The 24,437-nt window shown below is 51.3% G+C and overlaps 1 protein-coding gene across 1 annotated transcript; it reads right to left on the reverse strand.

The window, feature by feature from the left end:
• Positions 1 to 206: 206 nt before the first annotated feature.
• On the reverse strand, positions 207 to 23,080 carry CUNH16orf74 (chromosome unknown C16orf74 homolog). The gene is made up of 4 exons (XM_027410720.2): positions 22,994 to 23,080; positions 19,636 to 19,681; positions 2,649 to 2,798; positions 207 to 601 (listed from the first exon to the last, which is right to left on the reverse strand). Exons 1-4 carry the CDS (start codon positions 23,078 to 23,080, stop codon positions 543 to 545), a joined length of 342 nt encoding a protein of 113 aa, XP_027266521.1. The 3' UTR covers positions 207 to 542.
• Positions 23,081 to 24,437: the final 1,357 nt, after the last annotated feature.

A 24,437-nucleotide genomic window follows, 5' to 3' on the forward strand; every position in this document is an offset into this window, starting at 1 on the left:
AAGGCCAAGAGTGTGGACACACTGCACTCCCAGCATTGACTGCCTGTGATATCCTCCCTGCCCCTCACCCTGGTGAGGAAGACACTGCCCCCCAAACCCAAGAAGCAGGATCCCACAAGTCACAAAGGTGCTTTATTTATAAATCTCGCTCAGGATGTGGGTTCTGTACCTGTAAAACTTGTAAAAAAAAAAAAAAAAAAAAAAAAAAAAAAAAAACAAAACAAAAAAAAACAGAGGCCCTGCTCTGGCGAGAAGTCCTTGTATGTTGTGACCGTGAGGGCCAGGGTCCGTGGTCACAGTGGCCGTAGGGCAGGTTCATCTCCTCTTCACCAAGCTGGGGTCTAGAGAGGGTTGGCGAGAACAACAGATGTCTGCTCCATGGGGTCCAGAGCCCTGCTAGGTTCCTCTGGCCACTCCTATCTTGGTCCAGGGCCCAGTTCTCTGTCCTCAACCAGCTGCTCAGGTAGCCATGTCCCCAACACCTGGGGCAAGGGGCAGTGAGGCAGGGAGCTGCCATATAGGTCCCACCACTTGGTGACTTCTCAGGCTTCAGGATCCAACTCCCCATCATCTTGGTCAGACCCTGACTCATCTATGCAGACTAGGAGAAAGAGGGATCAACATCAGGAAGAACGAACCTCAACAGGTCCTTGGTCAGCCTCCCTACGCCACCACCCCAGGACCCCACAACCTAGGCTGAGAAGGATTCCCAGTGCCTCAGGTCCCCCACCACCTAGGCCTTCCTGGGAACTGAGGAGATCAGAATCTTCTCGAGTTTCAGATCTGAAGGTTGTGTCAGAGCTGGGGTGCTACGTCAGGATTCCTGGAGTGTGTAACAAGTGTTCCCAGCTCGCAGGCCCTGGTCCAGTCTAGTGATGTTTCACTTAGTTGCATCAATAGCACAGCCATGTGCAGGGCCTGAGGTATTCAAGAGACCTCTTGCTTGTCTTCCCTGCACAGGGAACACCACTGAGGCTTAGGGAAACTCACAGTAGCACATCTAAGGGGCAAGCGGAATTCTGGAAGCATAGCAGAGCCCAAAAGTGTGGGTTCCAGAGATTGTGTGGGCCACCCATCTGGATCCATGCACCCCACAGTTGTCCACACTTAAAGGAACTTCTTCCAAGGTTCAGGAGCCTCCTAAGAACTCAGCTTTAGCCTGAAATTTTACCTCACAATTTTGTGGGGGGTAGCTACTGGCCTTGGAAACTTTACAAAAGGGGCTACTGGGTCTAGAGAGAGAAGTGGCCAGTGACAAAGCTGAGGACTAGGTCTCTGATTTCCTCTCTGGGTCTGCCTGGACATTAGCTGGGAGGCAGAGAAGCAATGGGCAGGAGCCTGGCTCTTCTTTTGCCTAGCTGTGGGCCCTCAAGTGAATTGATGTCCTTCCCTGCATCCCTTCCTTGCCGCGTCTCTAAAGCAGAGCTACAAATAGTGCCTACAGCCCACAGTGATGGAGTGAGTTGTAACTGAGGTGTGCCTCATCATATATCCTGGTGAGGGGCTCTGGGAAAGGCTACAAAGGAGGGTGAGTACTGTGGTTTGGCTGGGCCTGTATGCTGGAAGCCTGACCCTCAGTGTGGCAGTTTCTTGAAAGAGGGTGGTCTGATGGGCTGCTAAGGTACCAATGTGGCTGCCCTCTGCAGGGATTTGGGGTGGTCGTCTGCCCTCCTGCTGACTCCTACCTCTCCCTGGGACCTATTCCTTTTGGGCCTGCTCCATCAGGATGCCACCTACTGCCATGGGACTCAATAGTTTTCACATCATTTGTTCATCAGCCTCTGTGAGCCTCAGTTTGCTCATCTGTAGCTGAGGGGAGATCTATGCTAAATCTGTCCTGAGCACCTATGAGAAAACGGCCCATTCCCTCAGTATGGGCCATCAGCTACAAGCATCCCCACCACCAACAGCCTTCTTTTCCCTTTGGTGTTGGAGACAGACGGACAAAACCCAGGGCCTCAAGAGCTCCATCACCGAGTACAGACAACCCCTTTTCAATATTTATTTTGAGACAGGGGCTGGCTAAATTGCCCAGGCTGGCCTTGGGCTTTCTTTGAGGCTCAGGTGGCCTTGAACTTGAGATCCTTCTGTCCTTGGTTTCACCAATAACTGGGATTGTGGACCTGTCCAGCCAGGACTGGCTCAATGCATCTCCATTCAGTGCACAAGAGAGCAGTCTCTCCTGCCAGCTCCAAGGGCATCAGCAGGAGACAGTCAAGACACCAGTCTGCACCCCACCCTGTATGCTATCTGGCTAGTAACATTTCATGTCTCCCCTCCCCTCACATCTGGAAGACCCAGGGACAGTCACAGCCTGGCATGGGGCTGTTTCCCAGTCTATCCTGTTGTCTGAGCTGTTGTAGCCAGCACCTTGGAAGACGGTACACCTTGCTGTTAGAAGGGATGGAGCATCTTTCTATTCCAGTGAGTGGCTAAGATGGGGAATGGGGGCCAGCCCAGACCAATCCATCATCCTCCCAGCTGCCAGCAAGGACTGCTTGGACAATTGCTCAACAAGCTATGTCTAGCTAGGGCTGGCATCATGGCAAAAGGCCCAGGGTGGAATGGCCACAGAGTTGGGAACCAGGTCAGGCCATGGCACAGATGGGATCCTGGGAGCAGTCTCTCAAATAGTGGTGCTGCCTCACCTGGTTGCTTGGAGTCTCTGGCCAGCCCCATGCCCGTCGGGGTTGGGGGTGTAATGATGATGTTGGGGACACTCAGGTGCTTGTCGTTTAGCACAGGTGCCTCGTCATAGTTGTTGCTGCTGCTGTTGCTGCTGACACACATCTTAAAGCCTGAGGGATACAGAACATGACAGAGAGAGCATCAGGCCCTCTGTTGGTGCCTGGCAGTCACTCAGTCCCTTTGCCTCACTCTGAGAGTGCCCAAGCTCCACAAAGGGACACTGCCATTCTCACTGCACAGACAGGGAAACTGAGACTAAGGAAAGGGAAATGAACCCCCAATTTTGCACAGCTCCATGCGGGCTCTAAACGCCGTCTGTCCCCCAGAGATATGAACGGGAGTAGTGGCCTTTGAGTGGCATCTTCTCAGGTATGAGCAACATTTCCCAAAGTCTGTCCCCTGGAACACCTGACCTGAGATGTTCCAGGAAGGGGCATTATAATCACTGAGTTGGGAATCGTATCCCATCTACTTTATTCTCCTGCTGGGCACTCACAACTCTGCCAGCCAAAGGCTCTGAGAAGTCCTGCATGAGGACAAGATTTGGGTTTTCTGATTTTTGTTTGTTTGTTTGCTTGCTTTTGAGGCAAGATCGCATTCTAGCCCAGGCTAAGGCTAACCAGGAATTTGCTCAGCAGTCAGGCTGTACACAAATGCAAGGTGATTGATCCTCTTACCCCAGCCTTCCCAGAGCTAGGATTGCTGGCACAAGCCACCACAGACAACATTAAAAGGCTTTCTTCTTTTTAGGTTTTAGGTTTATTTAGTCTATTTTATATGTTTGAAAGTCTGAATAAATGTCTGTGAACCAAGTGCTTGGTGCCCATGGAGGCCAAAAGAGGGTGTTGGATCCCCTGAAACAGGAGATACAGATGGTTGTGAGCTGCCATGTAGTGGTGGGTACCAAACTCGGATCCTCTGAAAGAGTATCAAATGCTCTTAACCACTGAGCTGTCTCTCCAGCCCTAGTGGAAAGGGTTTTAAATTGGCCTAACCCAAGGCTTCCCAAACTTAAGATGACCTCAGAGTCCCATCTGGAGGGACACCTGTTCCCATCTAGAACCAAGAGTCATGAAGTCCTTCAGCCCCTTCACACCTTAGCATGTGCTGGTCCCCTGCCTGAAATGCACTTTTCTTCCTTTGCCAGAAGAATGAGCTCCTATCATCCCTCAAAATCCAACATAGCATGCTTACTTATCTTTGGGGAAGATGGCTCAGGCCATCTTATGACCTCTTTGACCTGTCTGTGCTTGCTTAGTCACAGGCACTAAGAGGACAGACAGCTCTTAACTCTGCTTTTGCTGAGAGCACCTAGAATAGCCACCATTTCCTTATTGGTCCCCCTGAGCCCAGCATGGAGTCTGGAGCACAGTAAGTGACAGAGTTTTAAATTTTACATTAAGTAATCAAAACCTTCAGAAACCTTTGAACTTGGGTCCTGTCTTTACCCCAAAGAACACCAGACTTGGGGGCTGGAGGGGATGAAGGAAGCCCTGAGTGAATGTGTATTGTTGACATGGGCATAGCCATGTCAAGGACCCCAGTACCTCAGATCCACAGGAATGGCAAAGCCTCCCTGGATCTGAGAAGGAATGTTGATAGAGCTTGCTTCTCCCAGATGTTCACAGTCCAGATGCTGCTGTCCTACAGAGACCTCGCCAAGACTAGCTAACCCCTCTTCCTTACACTGCACACAAAAAAAGTGCACCCAGAGCTTGGCATTGGTGGTGCATGCCTTTAATCCCAGCACTCGGGAGGCAGAGGCAGGCGGATCTCTGTGAGTTCGAGACCAGCCTGGTCTACAAGAGCTAGTTCCAGGACAGCCTCCAAAGCCACAGAGAAACCCTGTCTTGAAAAAAACAAAAAAAAAACAAAAAGTGTACCCAGTTTCCCTGCTGCAGTTACGTAGTAGCTGCCTCCGTCAGAGCAAGCACAGTCCACCTGATTCTAGCTTTTCTGTCTGTGTGTCTGTCCTTCCTTTATTGCCACTTGGCCCCAGTCAGCCTTGAAGAACCAAGCCATGCAGAATGAGACAGGGGACAATTAGTTTTTTGTTTTGTTTTGTTTTTCGAGACAGGGTTTCTCTGTGTAGCTTTGGAGCCTATCCTGGCACTCGCTCTGGAGACCAGGCTGGCCTCAAACTCACAGAGATCCGCCTGCCTCTGCCTCCTGAGTGCTGGGATTAAAGGCGTGTGCCACCAACGCCTGACGACAATTAGTTTAAAAAAAAAAAAAATCACCCAGTCTTGAGTGACTGTCTCTACCACATTCCAGGTAAGCCCTGGCCACTGTCAGGATGTTCCTAAGCTGTGGTGCTTCAGTCCTAATGGGGAGGGGACTCAGGGCCTCATCCTAAAGAAGAGAATGGGCAGAAGTAACAATCCTTGGCCTGCCTTCGACCACTGGCTGTGTGGGAGGTCAAACACTGCCCTAGGAGGACACCAAGTGCACCAGAGCCTGAAGACCATGTTTCCTATAGCCAGGCATGGCGGAGGGCACCTACGATCCCAGCACTCAGGCTGAAGCAGGAGGAGCCAGGAGACACAGTATGACTGTCTCAAGAAACAAAAGCTATCTGGGTGGTGGAGGCGGCACATGCTTTTAATCCCAACAATCAGAAGGTAGAGGCAGGTAGATCTCTGTGACAGCCAGGGCTACACAGTGAGACTCTATCTTGAAAAAAAAAAAAAAGGTGGGAGAGATGGCTCAGCAGTTTAGAGCACTGGCTGCTCTTCTGGAGGACCTGGGTTCAATTCCAGGACTCACACGGCAGCCCTCAACTGTCTGTAACTCCAGCTTCAGGGAATCCATCACCCTCACACAGACATACATGCAGGCAAAACACCAATGCACATATAATAAATACATAAGTTTAAAAGAAAAAGAAAACAAACACACACACACAAACTTAGCCCTGTCTCAAAAAACCAAACAAACACAAACTAAAAAGAATTGTTGCTAGAAGCTGTGACCCCAGCAGGTCAGGGCCACTGGAGTGCGTGGCAGGATGAAAGCAGGTGACCAGCCTTGTCCAGCTTCTGCCTCCCAGCTAGCTCTGCATGCAGGACTGTGAATCCCTAGATGTCTGTCTAAGTTGTGATTGACAAGCCAGATGTACATCTCCTTTAAAGGCTGAAAGCACAAAGAGCCTGAGACACCTTCTGGTCTCCACAGAAAAGGCATCCGGCAGGCAATCTCCATATTACTGCCCTCAACATGCAGTGATCCAGGATTCCAGGAAGGGCAGAGCCTGTAAACAGGTCACCATGTGGTAAGGCCACACCCAAGCCCAGTCCCCACCATGGAGAACTGAACAAGACAGGTCAAGAGTCAACTTGATTCTGGCTGATGAACCTTACCCCTTACCATTCCCCCACCCCTGTACCACCACCCCCTCCAGCCCCACACCAATGACTATTTTGATTAAAACCCTGTCCTATCTTCTTCTTTTGGTTTGAGACAGGATCTTCCTAGGTATCCTAGGCTATCTCCAAACTCTCAATTCCCCTGCTTCAATCTCCTCAGTGCTGGGATTGCAGTCATAAGCTCCCACAACCTTTCAATATACTAATCTTGCAGTGATACAATTCAACCCACAATGTATAGGACACACACAGAGACCCAAGGTGATTCTGGCCAGACACTCGGTAAAGACACTGAGTGTCATTTCATGTCAGGACCACACATTCACACTGTGTGTGCACTGTCACATGCCAGGGTCAAGGAGGGATTAGCACCATGTGTGACTCCACAGATGGGATGGTCAGGTGTTCATTCCTGTGATCAAGTGTTACATGTCTTGGTGACTCAGTCACACCCAGGGGGGCTTGGGGAGCAGCTGGCATGGCAGGGTGGGTGGCCTGATACAGGGGGGTGGGACTGGAATTGGCACCTGGTTGCATCACACAAGAGGGCACTACATGCTGGACTTAGCCACCAGTAACCACTTAAATCTCTCTCAGAAGCCTCCAGACAATTGGCTGAGGATCCTGACAGTTTAGAAGGCAGTGAACAGAAGCCACCGCCAGTGAAGTCACGGCTCAAAATCCCCGCAGGACACAAACCCCTGCGGGGAAGCACTGCCTCTCATGTGATCCAAATTCAGGTCACTCCCTGCAGGCTTCCAAGAAGGAGCCCAGGGGCAGATGACCTCCCAGCTGGTACTCCAGCCTGGCTGGTGCTCCAGGCTTCATCTGTCTGCTCAGTGAAGCCTTCTCTGTGCCGGAGGCAGAGTGAGACCTCACCCTGGGTTTTAGCTTTGGCTCCTCACAGCATTCCTTTCCTATTGACAAAATCGGAAGCCAAACCCATCCATTTCTGTTGGGAAGTAGTCACCATGGTGCACAGCTAGAGTCTCCCTCTCCTTCTTGCACACCCCAGTTTCACCCCATCTCATCCTGGGACCTGACTGAGACATTCTAGCACAGTGGTGTCACAAAGAAGCCAACATGGAAAACAGACAAAAACATGGGAGGTTTCTAGGGTACAAACCCAGTTCCTGGGGCTGACACGGTCTTTCCTCTCAGTTCACAGTTTCTCTGCCAAGTGCTATCTGCCCATTACACAGATGTGGAAGCTGAGGACCAGAGAGAACAATAATTTGCATGCACATGGCTGACCGACTGGTAGGAGGCAGCAGGGTCCCTAAGCCAGAGACTGGATATCTCCCAGTGCCAATGTTTCCTGTCCTGGCGATGATGAATAATGGTGCACACAGCTCCCTGCACAGAGCCCTGCAGTTACTTTCTCTGCAGTAGCTGTCACCTACAACTCTGCCTCTGTGGCATGTTGGCAGCCAAGAACCTACAGGGATGACAGGGCATGAGTCCATCCTGATAAAGTCCTATTTATAGGCAGCAGACAGGTCCCGGATGAGAGCTTGTGGGTGGCCAGTCCCTGCTGCCTCACACCCAGGATAATCCCCAGGGTCTAGGTTAACTCTGATGTCCCAATGGGCCAACAAAGTCTCCCAGCCTGGGCATGTTCATGCCAACCTTATCTGAAAGCAGAGCCTGGCCATGAGGGCATCACGGCCATTTGTGTGTGACTGAATGAAGGGACTTGCACAGCCAGAGACGTGGGGATCAGGCTCTGTTCTATCAGTTCTGTCTCTATTGCTCCCAGAGATGTGGGGATCAGGCTCTGTTCTATCAGTCCTGTCTCTATTGCTCCCAGAGACCTCAACAAAAGGAAGTGCTGATCACCCCACAGCGACAGAGGAGCCTCCCACTCACTCACCCCCACCCTGACTCAGACACAGCAGTGGTGAGTCACTCTCCCACAGCAGGACTTACATCCTAACAGGGTCTGGAGCTTGAGGACAGAGCCCACAGCTTAAGCGGGAAGTATCTGGGGCTCAGATGCTGGAGGCAGGGAGGAGGGAAGCAGGAGGAGAGGGGGAGTAAGCAGGGAAGAGGGAGGGACACTGGGAGGAGCGATGTTAGGGAGGGGAGGGAAGGAGAAAGGGAAGGGGAAGGGTAGGTTCCTGGCCCCTCAGCCCTGGAGCACAGTCTTGCCACTTCTGGCCAGAAGCAAAGCTCCCAGGAGGATTAGGCAACAGTGAAGATTAAAAAACAAATGCCAGCCACCCTGGGGGCCAGAGCTGTCATCTGTCAGTTCCGTGACTGCCTCAGGCGATTAGAAGCCTGTTTCCAGAGGGACAGGTGAGGCAGGCCACAGACCAGGGATCCAGGGTTGGGCTAGGCCTGGAGCAGGAGCAGGAGCAGGAAGCCTTTGTGGGCTGTACCATGTGCTGGGGTTCCCCACCTTGAGCATCGTTCTATGCCCCCTCCCCCATCAACCAGACCCCACAGACCCAGCCTAAGCTGCCTTCAGAGAAGTTGAACAAGGTGATACACAGCCTGGCAAGAACGGGCTGAGTGCTAGCCCTGCCCTCTGCTGGCTGTGGCTGTGATGCTCCCCATGGCTCCTTGTGGGGATTCTTTTGATTTTGAGCCAGGGCTCCCCATGGCCAAGGCTGGCCTTGAACTCCTACCCCCAACTCCCAAGAGCTGTGTTTGCAGATGTGCCCTACCAAATCTAGTTTTCTTCTTCCTGTCTCTCTTTGATTTTCACCCTGGGAGATTTAACTATTTACCCAGGAGTTGTGTGTATAGTCTTCCTTCTCCCAAGCCTGATCCCCAAGGGGCTGAGTCTCTGCCTTCTGAGCTGAGTACTGGCTGTTCATAAAGCTTCCTGGAGATTCACAGTCAGGGCTGGGAACCCTTAAACTAGGGTGAGTGTGGAATTGGGTGGCTTGGCTCTCTGAGCCTTGATCTCCCTAGCTGTAAAATATGGAGCTCATAGAAACTATATACATGGCTGGGCTGTGGTGGCGCACGCCTTTAATCCCAGCACTCAGGAGGCAGAGAAAGGCGGATCTCTGTGAGTTCAAGGCCAGCCTGGTCTTCAAAGAGAGTTCCAGGACAGTCTCCAAAGCTATAGAGAAACCCTGTCTTGAAAAAGAAACAAACAAACAAAAAGAAACCATGTACACGTGGATGACATGGCCTGAAACAATCCCACTGGCTAGGGCCTGGGGAACACTAAGCTGGTTGCCAATTCCCCACCAAGCCGGCCAGTCACCTGCTGCAGCCTCCCCAGCTGAGGTGAGCAGAGCCTATATTCCCACTGTCTCCATCCTCATACCACAGAGGGAATTAGGACCATAGCTGGCCTAGAGGAGGCATGATCTCTTGTGGCTCTAACCCGTAGTGCATCGGCCCTTATTTCTCATTTTTTTTAAAGCTTGGGGCCAGGTGAGCTCATGCTCATGACCCCACATCTAGCCTCTACCTAGGTCACCCTACCTTGAGGTAGGGAATGCTCTACCTCAAGGGAATGCTCTACCCCAGCATTCCCCAAGCCTCCCAAAGCCTTAACAGGCTTGGGCTGCACAGGCATGGCTCACAGGTGCCCTCTACTGGCTCATTGTGAAACAGCGTTCTGGTTCTATTGGAAACGGCCCAACCACCTTCCTCTCCACAGAAAAAGCAACTTTCACACACAAGAGGCTCCAACCTGCTGAACCCAGTACAACATGAGCCAGACAGACAGCTGGGCTTGGCGTCAATCTACCTGGGCAGTGGCCCCACCTGTTTTCTCCCCTGCTAGGGGTACATAATAACCCCACAGAGGGGCTAGACCAGTGGTTCTTAATTTGTGGGTCAAGACCCCAGGTCAAATGACCCTTTCACAGGAATTGCCTAAAACAATTAAAAAAAGATATTTACATTACGATTCATAACAAAATGTAGGAAAATTACAATTATGAAGTAGCAACAAAAATAGTTTTATAGTTGAGGGAAGTCATAGCAACATGAGGAACTGTATTAAAGGGTCACAGCATCAGGAAGGTTGAGAACCACTGAGCCAGACTGTCACTAACTCTCTCCCAGGCCACTGAAGTGAGTAGCCCCAGAGCTGGCCTAATGCACCTTCCAGGAACGCCAGCTGTTACTATGCCAGGCCCTTTACTCTTAGCAGTTTCGTCAAACCAACCAATATCAGGCACCTGGTACATAGGCCACCAACGTGTAGGGGTTCTACCATTCAAGAGAATCAAGAGAGTACAGCTGGGGTGGGTGCTGGACAGAATATTACTGGTTCTAGAAGCCAGCAATTTACTTTATCAGGTAGAAAGCTTGCCCAGCATTCGCAAAGCCTGGGTTCTATCCCAGGCACCATGTGGCATGGTGCTGTACCGCAATCCCAGCACTCAGGAGGTGGAGGCAGGAGGAACAAGAGTTCCATGTCAGCATGGCACGCAGAGGTCACCTTTCCGTCTCTTGTTGGATAGCCATGGACTTGGGAAAGAGGTCTATCTTGGCCAGAGCTGCCAAGCTGACACTTGTTGTGTCAGCTTCTGTGACCCACTTCTGAATAAGGGACCAAGCCCAGCCCTGGCCCTGGAGGAGCTCATGCCCTGACAACAGGCATGTTCTGTGTACCAGGCAGTGCTCCATGTGTTGGGCACAAAACTGAGATTCAAAAAGACCCCCATAGATGTTTCTCTGCTCACCCACAGAGCCCCCACGCCAGGTTCCAGCAACAGAAACGGGGTGAGAAATGGTTTTTCCTAACAAAGGTAACTAGCCAAATACTCCATAAATCTCCCCCTACCTTGTGCTGTGCTTGTTTTCCCAACCCCTGGGCATTCCTGAAGCTCCATCACATGTTTCCCCTTTGTGCCAATTAGGCAATCGTGTCTGAGTGTGAGGTGAAGCTTGAACCAATGGGGTGAGACACAGCCCTGCCTTCATCAGAGTAAAAGCCTGCGTGTGCTCACTTCACCCCCTTTTTACAAAAAGCAACTGCCAAGTGACCTCTCACTTTCTTTGTGGGATGCTGGGATTACTCTTCTCCATGAGTGGGTCACAGGGATTACAGGACCTGCTTGGGGAAAGAAGGGAGGGACCTAATAAGTTGAACACTTCGCTAGGAGGAGCCACCAAACTAAGATACACTGAAGTCACTTGGCTCCAATGTTGGGTCTGGAGACACAGGCCCAGAAACTCAGAGTTTGGTCACAAAGGGACAAGGACAAACAACAGGCCACCGGTGGCTGGAGGGGAGATGGCTGGAGGCTGCTGGGGGCAGGAGGGACAATCAAAGCAGCAGGAGGCAGAGAAGAGGGTAGTGGGCAGGAATTCAGGGTCTGAGCAGGAGCAGGGGATGCTGAGAATCTTTCTAAACACAAGAGCAAAGGCCTGTGAGGATCCAGACGTGTAATCCCTTACTTTCCTTCGGTTTATAATTCCAACCACAGGGAAAGCCTAGTGTTACTATAGATTTGGTGATGGCTGATGGCCCTGGTAGTTTTTACCTTTTCTCAGCAGCCTGGGCCCAACAGAGATGATTTTAAATCTCTTTTCAATTAAGGGAAAAGCTCCTGCTTGCGTCAGGGACTTGCAGCTGGAGCTTGCACTGGGAGGAGCCTGTGAAGAGGCTGTGGGGAGTTCAGGCTAAGGGCTAATCTCCTGACTGCACCCAGCACATACAGGAACCAGTTCTGCCATCTTGCAGGGCCCTCAGGGAAGGCTGCTGGGGTCTCAGCTGTGAAGAGCAAGGGTTCAGTGTAGAAGACAGGGTCCAGCCTGGACTAATCACTGATCAGTTCTGGCCCCTTCTCCTGGCCCTCAGCCTGTCAACCCTAAAATGGACATAGGAGGCTGCCCTATGGGGGTGACCATAAGAGCTTAGCCACAGGAAATAAGCAATGCTGGACTTACGGAACAAATCTGTCATCCCTGGATGAACAGCATGCACTTGACTTCCCAGCACTTGGGAAGGTGAGGCTGGAGAATTGTTCTGTTTCTGCATTTCTTTCTTTCTTTCTTTCTTTCTTTCTTTCTTTTTTTTTTTTTTTTTTTTTTTTTTTTTTTGAGACAGGGTTTCTCTGTGTAGCCCTGGTTGTCCTGGAACTCGCTCTGTAGACCAGGCTGTCCTCAAACTCAGAGATCCACCTGCGTCTGCCTCCTGAGTCTGGGATTAAAGTAGAGTGCTCACTGATTTATTTCTTGAGATAAGTTCTTGCCCTGCTATGCAGGCTTTGAATTCTTGATCCTCCTGCTTCTCCCTCCTGCATGCTGAGATGAAACCGTGCATCACCACATCTCACTCTATGGGGTTTGTTTTTCTCTGAAATCTGGCACATTCTCATTGTGGGACACAGACACACAGAAATGCAGACAGATACCCACACAAATCAGCCTCAGTTGAGGATCACAGGTGTGATCTGTATAATCCCAGTATCTGGGAGGCTGAAGCAGGAGAATGGCTGTTGAATTTGAGGCTATCCCGGGCTACAAAATAAGTTCCAGACCAGCCTAGACTACAGTGGGAACTGTGCCTCAAGAAAATTTTGGTAGTGACCCAGATGTGTTCATGGCCTGGCACAGGTACCTGACAGCTGTTGGTTGCCTGGAGCCACATAAGGGCTATTTCCCCAGAGTGCCCTCCATGGGCTGTGTGTTTTGAAGAAGTTTCCTGCCCTCTTTGAGCAGGAAACAGACCCAGAGCACTCAAGAAGCTGAGGCAGGAGGATTGTGAGTTGGAGGCCTATCTGGACCAACTCATCAAAAAAGAAAGAAATGAAGCAGTTTCCCTGAAGAAGGCATTCTCCCATCAGATTGGCAGAATCAAAGACAAAAACCTGCTGGCACTTCTGTCTGCCATGTGGTGGATGGGAATGGGGAGCCCCAGGTACAACTGCCAAGGGTTCCTTGTCAAAGGCCTGAAAATATCAAGGACCCAGTGTGTTAGAACACTAAGGTGTTGTGCAGGTGTAGGATAGGCTGGTGACACACTGTAACAGGCATCCAACTTTTTTTTTTTGGTTTTTCGAGACAGGGTTTCTCTGTGTAGCTTTGGAGCCTGTCCTGGCACTCGCTCTGGAGACCAGGCTGGCCTCGAACTCACGAACTCACAGAGATCCACCTCAGGCCTCAATCTCTTAAGGGGTGCAGAAAGAATATTCTTTTTGAAACAGTGTTTCTCTGTGTAGCTCCTGCTGGTCTCAAACTACCCCTGTGGAACTACCTGCTCTGTCTCGGGTAGTTGCTGGCATTAAAGGCCTGTACCATCACACTTGGCCAAAAAGTTCTTTAAAAATTCGGGGAGGAGCAAGGTAGGCTGGGGCGGAACAGGCTGACCAGCCCCCTGACCCTGATTATGTCAGATAAACAGTCAGAAGAGTGCTGACTTTAGAGTCCTGGATGCTTTCAAGCCTGGGGTCCTCGGTAGGTGGCTCCCGTAGCACAGGGGTGGGGGTGGCACATGTGATTGGAGAGGGCATCTGCTCCCACCTACTGGGGCTGCTGCCCTAATTCCTGAATATCGGGTGCTGCTGAGGCTTAGCTTAAGCACTGGTAACAAGGGAGACAAGAGGGCTAAGTCCTAGTGTGGGGCAGGGAGCTGGACATTGCCCTGGGCACAGAATGGGGCTGGATCTATTATCAAGAACTCCTGAGTTTCAAATAGGCTTTCAAGATCAGTGCTCTCAGAACTCAGCCTGGGCTGGAGCTACCTGGGCAGGATCTGTACAGAAGGTTCCAGAAGGAGATCTGTATCAGTCTAGGTTCCCTGTGTTGACCACCCTGGGTGGCCTAGAACTTTCTATATAACTGAGATGACCTTGAACTTCTAATCCTCCTGCCTCTACCTGCTGAATGCTGAGATTGCCAACTGAGCTACATCCCTAGCACCAGTCTTTTCATAGGAATATACATACATATATAAATACATACATGCACCCCAGGCTCTGAATTCACAGACATCTGCCTGCCTCTGCCTCCCAAGTGCTGGGATTAAAAGCATGTACCACCATGCCCAGCCATACACATATAAATACATACATACACATATAATTTGCATTTTGAAGACTGGCTCTGCTGTCAGCTTTGGAAAACAGTTTACCACTGTGGAGAAATCAATAGGCTTTTTGGCCTAGACCACTGAATCTTTTTCCTGTTTGTGCAAGTGTAGCACACCGTACTAAACCTGTAAGGTCAAATCTATATAGATCTGATTATGGAAACTATTCAATTATTGTTTATAGTGGGGGGATTAAAAGGGATAGTTGGGACCCAGCACATGACACCTGGCCCATCTGCTGGAGGCCATATTGCAACAGACCTGAGACAATCTGGATGGTTCTCATGTGTGTCAAAGCTTTGGATCCCTGGGCTAGAAAGTCCTCAGTGGGGTATCCAACCATCTGGGGCTCCCTTGGGCAAAAAAGGGGGCCAGAAGAAATGAGGGTACTTCATTTATTCTACTGATACACAGGTCAGTGTGCTGGCCTAGTAGTCAGGTCTTAGGGTCTAATTGCTAGCCTAGGGATTGTTGTTAGCTGATGGTCTAGAAGGGACTTTAATTAGCAGGCCAGAGTTGGGGTAGGGGTGGAGCTGGTGGTGTTGGCTTTCCCTCTTCCCTTCCTCTTCTAGAGTCTTAGAGTTGACTTTCAGAGCAGAAAAGGCCTGAGGAGGGGCATGGCCTGTCAGTCACACCATGCAGAATCAGATTCTCCCTGGAGGCCAGTCTACCCTCCTGTTCCCTTAGGACAGTGGTTCTCAACCTTCCTGAATCTGTGACCCTTTACTACAGTTCCTCATGTTGCAGTGACCCCCAACCATAAAATTATTTTTGTTGCTACTTCATAACTGTAATTTTGCTACTGTTATAAATCGTAATGCAAATATCTGTGTTTTCTATGGGAAAGAAGGTCATTCAGTCACTAAAGGGGTCTCTGCCCACAGGTTGAGAACCAGTTCCTTAGGAGTTGTGACAACAGAGGTGTAACCCTCACCCTTTTCCTTCTGAGCTTCCAGGAGGGACACAGTGACTGGCTGACCAACTTTGCTCCATCAGCTACTTGGGCTAGCCTCTATCTCCTCCAGCATAGGCAAGTATCCTGGGGCTTGCTTAACAAATGACCACAACTGTATGACTTGAGACAGTAGACCTTTATGCCCTACAGCTCTTGAGACCAATAGCCTGCAATGGAGGTGGTGTTTGGGGCCAGGAGCCTATGGAGGCCCCAAGGGTACAGGAGAGAAGCTGAGGAACCATGAAGGACCCCAACAGTAGTCTGGACTGGACTAAAGCCACCTTAAGTGTAGAAAGGGCCAACAGGTGCAACCAGCCAAAATTTGTATTTTTAAAAACAAGTAAAACAAGCATTCATTGTGTAGCCCAGGCTAATCTCTAGCTCACCATCCTTCTGCCTCCAGAGTTCACCATCATGACAGCCTTGGCCTTTAAAGGGATGGTGCTCTCCATTGGTGAACCCTCAGCAGGTCCATGTGTGCAACTTAGTAGAATTCTCTAGATGATTCTCAATCCATGGTGTGGCTGGGTGGAGGAAGTCTCACTTTTCCCTGAAAACCCTGAGCCCAGACACACAGGGGCATCCTGATGTGGCGATTCATGGGAAGTGAGTTTGGAGTGTAAAGCTGAACCAGGCTCTGGGATGGCGGGATGCTGTGCAATGCAGTGGAGAGTATCTACCCTATGTTGTATGCATGCTCTGGATAAGAAGCAGAGCTGATCTGGAGTCCTGATATGGCCTGGAGCTGAAATATTACAAGGAAGATGAGCTGGAAACTTTGCAAGGAAGATTAGCTGGGGATGGAGGAACAAAGGACTTAGGTCCTGGTTGGGTCCCTTGTCTGTTGCCCCATGAGTCACAGTAGTACTCCCCCACCTCTAGTGGTGAATTGGCTCCAGGATGAATCCAGCTGGCTGAGGACCTCACAGTGACAGCATCCTGAAACAGGGTGGACTGAGCCCCGCTACTATGCACTCAGAAGCAAAGAGGAAAAGATGGGAGAGGAGCTGTGTGAGGATAGATACGACAGAAGAAGAATTCGTGAGGACGGAGGCGGATGATGGAGTGGCTAGAGCAAGATTTCTGGAAGAGTTCAAATACTGCCTGGGCCAAAGCTATGTGACCCCAGGCAAGCTGGACTCTCTCCTCTTGACTTCAGACTCCTTTTCTTGGAGACAAGTGACTCAATCTATACAGAATTCACAATAAAGAGCCTTTCCCAAGCTAAGCCCCCAGGTAAAACAGCCACTTATTGTCATTTGACCATTCTGATTCCTGGGATTTATTCCAAACAAATGATCATCATCATCACCATCATGCCAAAATATCCTATACGGCTTACCTATAAAAGCAACAGTGTAGAATTCAAAGTCATCTTTGGGTACATAGAGCTTGAGGCTAGCCTGGGCTACATGACAGTGTCTCAAGGAAACAAAACAGACAGCACATAACCAAACCCGTGGCTCACACAGGAACTAAGCCATGAGTAGGCCTGTGGAGACAACAACATTGTGTGTGTGTGTGTGTGTGTGTGTGTGTGTGTGTGTGTGTGTGTGTGTGTGTGAAACCAGGCTCTATCGTGGAGGAAGGTCTGGGCTGGTGGGTTAGTCCTGGCTTCATTACCTCCAGGGAGGACCAAGGCTGGGTGGCTGGAGGTAGGCCAAGGTCCACCACATCCAAAGCATGCAAGAAAAACTGCACAAGGTGATGCCTTGAAGGGGTCCTTTTCAAAGCTCCTGTTCCAGGGGCCCTTGGCATACAGTGTGGCTTTTAGGCTTGTGGTGGGGCAGAACTGAGTGAAGTATGTCCTGTTGGGGAATTAGTCTAGGTGCTGGGCTGAACTATCTCGGACATCCTGATATAATCAGACAAGACCCCACTGATGGGTGAGAGAAAAAGAAAGCATGTCCCATCCTGCTGGATAATAGGTTTACTGCTTTTTTATTGACATAGGGTGACAGTGTGGCCCAGACTGACCTGGGACTCACTCTATGTTGCCCAGGTTGGCTTCAAACTTGCAGAAATCCTGCTGCCTAAGCCTCAATGAATGGTGGGATTACAGGTACATGCTTAGTTGGATTTTAAATGTCCCTAAAAGGCCCATGTGTCATAGTCCTGGTCCCCAAACCTCGAGTATAGTTGTAAAAAGCAAGCCCAGTGGAAAGTCAGGTCATTGAGGACAAGCCCTGGAGATATATACTACGACCCTGGCCTCTGCCCCAACCCTATCCAACTTCCCAGCTGTCACAGATCAACATCACATTCATTCATTCATTCTTCCTTCCTTCCTTTCTTCCTTCCTTCCTCCCTCCTTTCCTTCTATTTTTTAACCTATGTGCATTGGTGTTTTGCCTGCATGTATGAGAGTGTTGGGTACCCTGGAACTGGAATTACAGACAGTTGTAAGCTGTCGTGTAGGTGCTGGGAATTGAACTCAGGACCTCTGGAAGGACAGCCAGTGCTCTTAACCACTGAGCCATCTCTCCAGCTGCGGCACCTCATTCTCTACATTCTCAGTCCCTACCCACAGACCCAAAGTAACCATAAAATACTCTGAACCCTGAACTGCAATAAACCTTTCATCTTTGTAGGTTGTTTATCTCAGGTATTTTGTGGTAGTAATGCAAAGCAGACTGACAATCCACACAGTGAAATGTTCAGTACCGTGACACACAGATGCATGCCACAACACACTGAGCCTAGAAAATGCAATGCTCAGTGAACAAAGCCAGGCAAAAAGCTGATCCATGCTGTTGTGGAATATCTGTTTACACTGTGTGAAGGTGTGCCACTGTGATTGGTTTAATAAAGAGCTGAATGGCCAATAGCTAGGCAGGAGAGAATAGGCAGGACTTCTGGGAATGGAGAAGAGCTTGAGATGAATCTAGGTGTGCAAGAGATGCCAGCAAGACACTGAAGAAGTCAGATAGAGGAGAGGCAACCAAGTCTTGTGGCAGAACAAAGACGAATAAAAACAGGTTAAGTTATAAGAGATAGCCAGGCATTGGTGGTGCATGCCTTTAATCCCAGCACTCGGGAGGCAGAGGCAGGCGGATCTCTGTGAGTTCGAGGACAGCCTGGTCTCAAGAGCGAGTGCCAGGATAGGCTCCAAAAGCTACACAGAGAAACCCTGTCTTGAAAAACAAAACAAAAAAAAAGTTATAAGAGATAGTTTGAGCTGGGCAGTAGTGGCGCACATCTTTAATCCCAGCACTTAGGAGGCAGAGGCAGGTAGATCTCTGTGAGTTCAAGGCCAGCCTGGTTTACAGAGCAAGTTTCAGGACAGGTGCCAAAGCTACAGAAAAATCCTGTCTTGGAAAAAAAAAAAAGCTAGTTGGGAACAAGCCTAAGCTAAGGCCAAACTTCCATAATTAATAGTAAGTCTCTGTGTTGTTATTTGTGAGCTGGCGGCCCTAAGAAAAGTCTGACCACACCATGCATATGAGCACTAGAATTTCTAAGAACCCTGGGGCCCACATACATAAGGCATTAGAGTTGTTGATACTGTAGAGAAGTAACTACAGGATGTCAGGGGCACCAGCCACACAGTGGCAAGGCATTCCATACCCATAAACTGTGCACTCATTGGTCATCCGTTAAACCTTATGTCTATTCTACATGGTTACAGAAAAGTGACATCACAGAGATGCTTTGTGCGGGGGCACTAGGAGGACACACAGCCATGGTGAGGCTAAGACTCATGGCCACAGTGAAGGACCCACTCAGGCGTTAAGCACCTGCCCCACCTTCAGCCTCTTCCACACATGGGCACTCATTTACCCGCTTCTATGAACCTGGGGTCTTAGAGAGAGCCATCCCTGGAGTGCGGTGAAGACTGACTCTGCTCCTCCAACATCCTGGCCACCTTGCAAGCAGCACAGTACCTTGCTAGCAGGAAGGTAGGTAGGTAGGAAGAGAAGACACTGGGACAGTGAGAACGGTGGCCTGGGAAGCTGTGGGGATGGATGGAACCATAGCAAGCTAGATGCCAACAAGCAGTTGGGGATGGGCCTATGGTATCTTGCAGGACTGTCCAGGGCCAGTCTGGACCTCAAGGCTGGAAGATGAGGGTTGGGATCATGCCTGTGTCACAGGAGAACGTCAGAAGGCTTCAGGTGTCTCCCATGGGGGCCATAATACCTCAGATTCCCTCTGGATATCAGAACAGAACAGAGGTCTGTGCTGCCTCCACTAATACCTCTCACTGATTTGGTACCCTTCTAGAACTTTCTGATGGCCTTTTTTTCTCTCCTGGTACTAGTCACACTGACCTCTTGCTTGGGTGATGAGAAGCATCCAGGGTGTCCTGGGAAGCAATTCCCCAAGTTATGCCTGGCTTCTTGCTCAGGCTTCCCCCTTCCCAGGTACTCTCTTTTTCTGGGACTTTGTCTCTGAGAAGGAAGTTGAAGCCCTAGGGTACCAACCTCTGGTGAAGGAAGTCCTGGAGGAGGTCACAGAGGCAGAGCAAGCATTTACAGTGTACCTATTGTATATACTGACTGCCTTTACAGATGGGGTCCTATCAGTCTAGACCAGTACCCCAGGCTTCTGGGTCCCCCATATCTCCACCCCAGCTTCCCCCAAGACCCTTGCCCCCAGCACCCCACACTCTACCTTACCTTTCATACAGGAGGGCTTCAGCCCCATGGCGCCACCTCTGCAAGCCTGTGAAAAGAGGAGAGCACTCAGAGAGGGGTGGGGGATGTCACTGTCCTGGCCACACGTGGCCAGGCCGCTACGTGGCCAGCTGGGCACACAACAGGAAGCAGTGGTGGACCAAGCCTGCTGTGAGGTCACAGTGCCTGCTGACCATATCTGGGCAGAGGGCTGCTGTCCAGGAAAGTTCAGGTGAGATTGGACAGGGTTGAGGGTGTGGAAGCAACACTCTGGTCTCTGCTTCAGGGGCCACGGAACAGTGGTGGGCCTCAGGGATAGAGGCCCCACAGGCGGTAGGGCAGATGAAACCCACCACAGCAATAAGCCTTCTATTATAACACGTCATGTTATAATGACAAGCCTTGCTGACTTGTCAAGGCTTCTAGTCATTGACCACATTGTCTGCTTCACTCATTGTGGTGCTGGGGATCGAACCCAGGACCTTGTTCATAGCAAGCATGCCTACTGTACCATTGAGCCACAGCCCAGCCCCTTGTCCTCTCAATAGAGATTCTTGGAATGGATCAAATTATAACAGGTTGTGTCCCTAGTCAGTGGAGAATTAGAACAGTTCCCACCCATGTTCTCCTGACCTTTTTGCAACTCCTTCCTCAGAACTCAAGCAATTGATCAATACAAGTGGGAGGTGGGGAAGAGACACAAGTGGGCAATGAGGTCTTCAGTGGACCAATGTCCATCAGAAGTGACTTCACCATCTGGCTCTCACAGGCTTGCAACAGAAAAAAGAAGTCACTATGGTGTGGGCCTGCTCATAGAAGACAGGACCAGCCTGTGTCTAGAGCCACACAAGCCTGGAGCTGCTGAGGGATGGAGTGACAGGCTCCAGGCTGAAGGTAGGATGCCTGGGTCTTATCTGATTCAGTGTGGACCTTCAACTGGCCTGAGCTGGGCCCCTTTACTTTCTTCTTTGGAACCTTGGCTACTTTAGCCATAGTCCTGATTCTAACATCAGCTGTCATGAGTGTATGAATGAATACTAAGCAGGCTGTTGGGCTGGGAGCCCCTCTGGGCATGCTCTCTGCCCAGTCACCTCCCACATGAATGACCCTGCCAAGAGAGCCTGAGTCACAGTGGCACGGTGCCCCAACTCCTTAACAAAGCCCTCCTTTAAGGACCAGGCTGGGCAGGAGCAGTCGGACCATTTGTGTGTGGACCTGAGAGGCTGGAGAAGGCTGGGCAGGGCAAACTGGTACCTTAGCTGTTTCTTAAGCTCCCACACAGACTGCTTCCTGCTTGAAGCATGCTGGGCACACCCACATCTGGGTTTCTTCCTTGCTTAGGAAAGTCACTTTATTTGTGTGACAGGATTAGAATTCTTTCAATTCCAGCCCAGGCAGGCACCATGCTGAGAACAGATGCTGGCCAAGGCCAGACTGCCAACCTGAAAGTCTCAGGGAACCTAGAGAGGCCAACAGCCACCAAGACCCCACCGAGGGCTAGCCCTGAATTCCCACCAGCCTGCTACCTGCTCTGGGCCACTTAGTGGCCCTCATGCCCCACTCTCTTCAAACCATTAGAAACATCTGCTAAACAAAGCCTACAGTGCAAGGGAATGTCCTCATGTTTTCTATAGCAGTTAAGATTGAACATGGAGGGTGAGATGCAGTGAGGGGAAGATGGCTCAGTGGTTAAGAGCATTTATTGCTCTTGCAGACGACCTGGATTCTATTCCCAGCATCCCATGGTAGCTCACAACCAGCTCCACAGGATCCAATGCCCTCCAAGGGCACCAGGCATGTGTATGGGTAGTCATACATGCAAGCAAAACATTCTTACACACAGAAATAAATTGAAAAAGATTTTTTGTTTTCTGAAAGACTGAACACAGGGGCATAGCAGAAATGAGTACTGTGTTCTTGGTGGCTACTATCAGGAAACAAAGGCTGTGTTGGGCCTTGGGAGAATGATGGGTTTCTGTTGAGTGGGCTATCCTCAATCATTCTCTATGGTGGGTCATTTCCCATGATTCTGCAGCCCCCCCCCCAAGATGAGAGCCATTCTCTGTTGCCTCTGGGCTAACACTTGGCCTTATCTACCTTTCTGCCTCAGTTTCCTGCCTTTAAAATGGGGACAAGAGGAGGCGTGGGTTAGAGGGTTGGTGTGAGTGTGAAAACAGCTGGTGCAGGTCTGGCACAGGCCAACTGCTGGCTAAGCACTAACATCTCAGCGTCCTCCTGAGGACGAGTTGATTTTTAAGTCTCTTGAGTGACCTACACCTCCCTAGGGGACACACACTCCTGCCTGGTGTGTGCCCACCAGCTGAGGCCTTCCAGGGACAGATTAGACACAGATTTCCACAGCCTTGGGGCTGGTGGAGGGATTAAGACTTTCCATAAATACACGGCCTCTCTCCTGTGCAGAGGACCTGGACTCGGGGGAGGGGGAACAGGACAGGGCCGGAGGTGGGTATGGCCTACCCAGGACAGTCCACATTGTGGTCTGGGAAGGAAAGGGGTCTGTAAGAGGTGCTCTTAGCTGGTAGCACAACCCAAGACAGGGCCAGGAAGTGTCTCAGGCTGGAGAGAGACAGCAGAGTCTACCACTCAGGAGAAGGCACCTGGGACTCAGTTTCCCTATCTGTAAAACATTTCTATACTCTCTCGGGAATGACTTCTACATTGCTGCTACTGTTCTCTTGGCAAAGGCCAGAAGTCCCTCCTGCCCTCACAGTCCCCCAGGGGAGCTGAGGATCCTCTTTTAAATAAGCGCCCTCCCCAGATCTGCCCGGGCCAGCCCTGCCAGGAGAAGTGCCTGCTTTGCGCGGGTCACCCTTTGCGGTCACCAGGCTGCTTTGATGTACTGGGCGCCCCTAAGCGAGGCAGCTCATCAATAATACATTCGAAACACTTGGTGGAGGGAAGCGGTTCCTCCCGAGGCCTCCTGCCCCCACCTCGCCCGACTGCTCGGCTACTTGACAGCCAAACCCGGTGCATAGAAGGGTCTGAGGCTGCCACGCTCGGGACACGCCCCCGCCCAATGCCAGGCATGCAGCCAAAAGGAACCGAGCTGGGCAGCGAAGTCCGCGGGAAGTTGTGGGACGCCTTGGGACCAAAAGGTGCCCCCATCACTCTTAAGTCTCTACCACCTTGGGGTCTCCACAGCCCCTCCCCCGGCGTCTCCACCCCGCCCTGGGGTACCTACGCTCTAGGGTTCTCCAACCCCGGTCTCCACCGTCCTGGATTTCCACCCACCCCGGAATCCCCACCGTCCCTGGTCTCCATGGCTCTGGGGTCCCCTGTCTTGGGTTCCTCCCAGGTCCGGATGTGTCCGCCGGGGCGCGCACGGCGCACACGCACTCACCGCTTTCTGGAGCGCGCTGGGCGCGGACGCTGGTGGCCGTGCGGGACACCAGGCGACGCGCCTGCAGCCGCGGGCTGCGGGGGTCATGGCCCGGCCTGCTCTCCCCGCGGCGGCGCTAGCCTCAGCCCCCGCCCGGCACCTGGAGGGCGGCGCCGCCCAGGCCGCTCCGCCCCGCAGCCCGCCCTGGGCGCAGTCACAACCCGGGCCGCCGCGCCTCCCGGCCCGCCTCCCCCACCCCAGCCGTCCTCCCTGCACTCGGGAAAGTTTGGACACCGGCAGCTGTCCCTGGTGCTGTGGAGGGAAAGGGGCGCCCGGCTCCGCCTCTCCTGCAGAGACGTAGAAGTTACGCCCCCAGCTCGTCGCTGCGGTTGGAAGGTTCAGGTGGCATTGTGACCCACGGGCTTCCCTGCTGCTGGGTTCTGGCATTTTGACTGGCCACGTGCTTCCTTCTGCCACAGCTGGCAGAGGACCTGAGCGTGCAGACTAAGAGGACTTGGGCTGCCGCCTCTCCACTCCCTACCCCTAGCATCATGGTTTCTTTTGTAGTGTTTGAGATAGGGTCTGTTGTCGCCCACCCAAGCAGCCCTTGAACCCCTGATCCTCTGGCCTCTATCTTCCAAGTGCTGGGCTCAAAAACATGGGCCAGTGCCTAGCCTTCTTTGTGTTTATGTTTTCAGTGCCAGAGATATGACATGGCTTCCCCAATCCCCCTCCTCCACAGGCCCACACACCCACACTCTTCAAGCCCAGGTGTGGCTTTCAGGCCTGTGTCTTAATGGCTTGGGGAGGGGGGTGGCTCCTTGAAGTCCCACTCACCTGCCTAGCTCAGTTCTTTGTCACAAGCCTATAGTGTCACGCCCACTCTTCAAGCTCCAGCTCTCCACACCTGGAGCTATCTTCCAAATGATTACAAGGGGTCCAGGGCAGAAGAGTGGAATACACAGATATTCATGTTCCTACTTTGAGCCATCACTAAAAACTCTAGTGAAGTTACAGGCCCTGGCTTTGTTCAGGCCAAAGTGATACAAAATGGATCATATAGTCTTCAGCATTCCAACAGAAGTGGGCAGGTGGGCAGGATAGTTCCCTGCTCACCTTCCTCAGACAAGGTGGGAGCTGCCCCAGCTTGAACGCCCAGGGAGGTCTTGGTGTGACGTGGGCATTCCTGGGTAAGCACTATGCTCCTGCCTGCCATGCCTGTTTGCAGGCATGAACCAGGATGAACAGAAGTGCTTAGTAGCTGCAGCAGGGCATTTGCTCTTGTCACAGTTCTATAGCACAACATCTCACATCTCACATGTCCCCCGAGCCCTGTTCCTTCACCCAGGGCAGGAAGGGGATGCTTTCACATGTGTGCACATAAATGATGAACATTTGCCTCCTTCATGCCTGACTTTTTTGGGGATCCCTGGTATCTCCCAAGAGCCAAGGTCATGTCCCCTAA

This window comes from Cricetulus griseus, chromosome 3 (assembly GCF_003668045.3).
Source record: "Cricetulus griseus strain 17A/GY chromosome 3, alternate assembly CriGri-PICRH-1.0, whole genome shotgun sequence".
Taxonomy (NCBI): domain Eukaryota; kingdom Metazoa; phylum Chordata; class Mammalia; order Rodentia; family Cricetidae; genus Cricetulus; species Cricetulus griseus.

What these genes read in the sequence shown, in the direction of transcription:
- CUNH16orf74 (XM_027410720.2), bottom strand. Translation starts at nt 23,080, where the DNA reads ATGACCCCCGCAGCCCGCGGCTGCAGGCGCGTCGCCTGGTGTCCCGCA. An exon ending in CCAGCGCGCTCCAGAAAGCG is followed by an intron (nt 19,682 to 22,993) that starts GTGAGTGCGTGT and finishes CTCTTTTCACAG; the next exon opens with GCTTGCAGAGGTGGCGCCAT. An exon ending in GAAGCCCTCCTGTATGAAAG is followed by an intron (nt 2,799 to 19,635) that starts GTAAGGTAGAGT and finishes TGTATCCCTCAG; the next exon opens with GCTTTAAGATGTGTGTCAGC.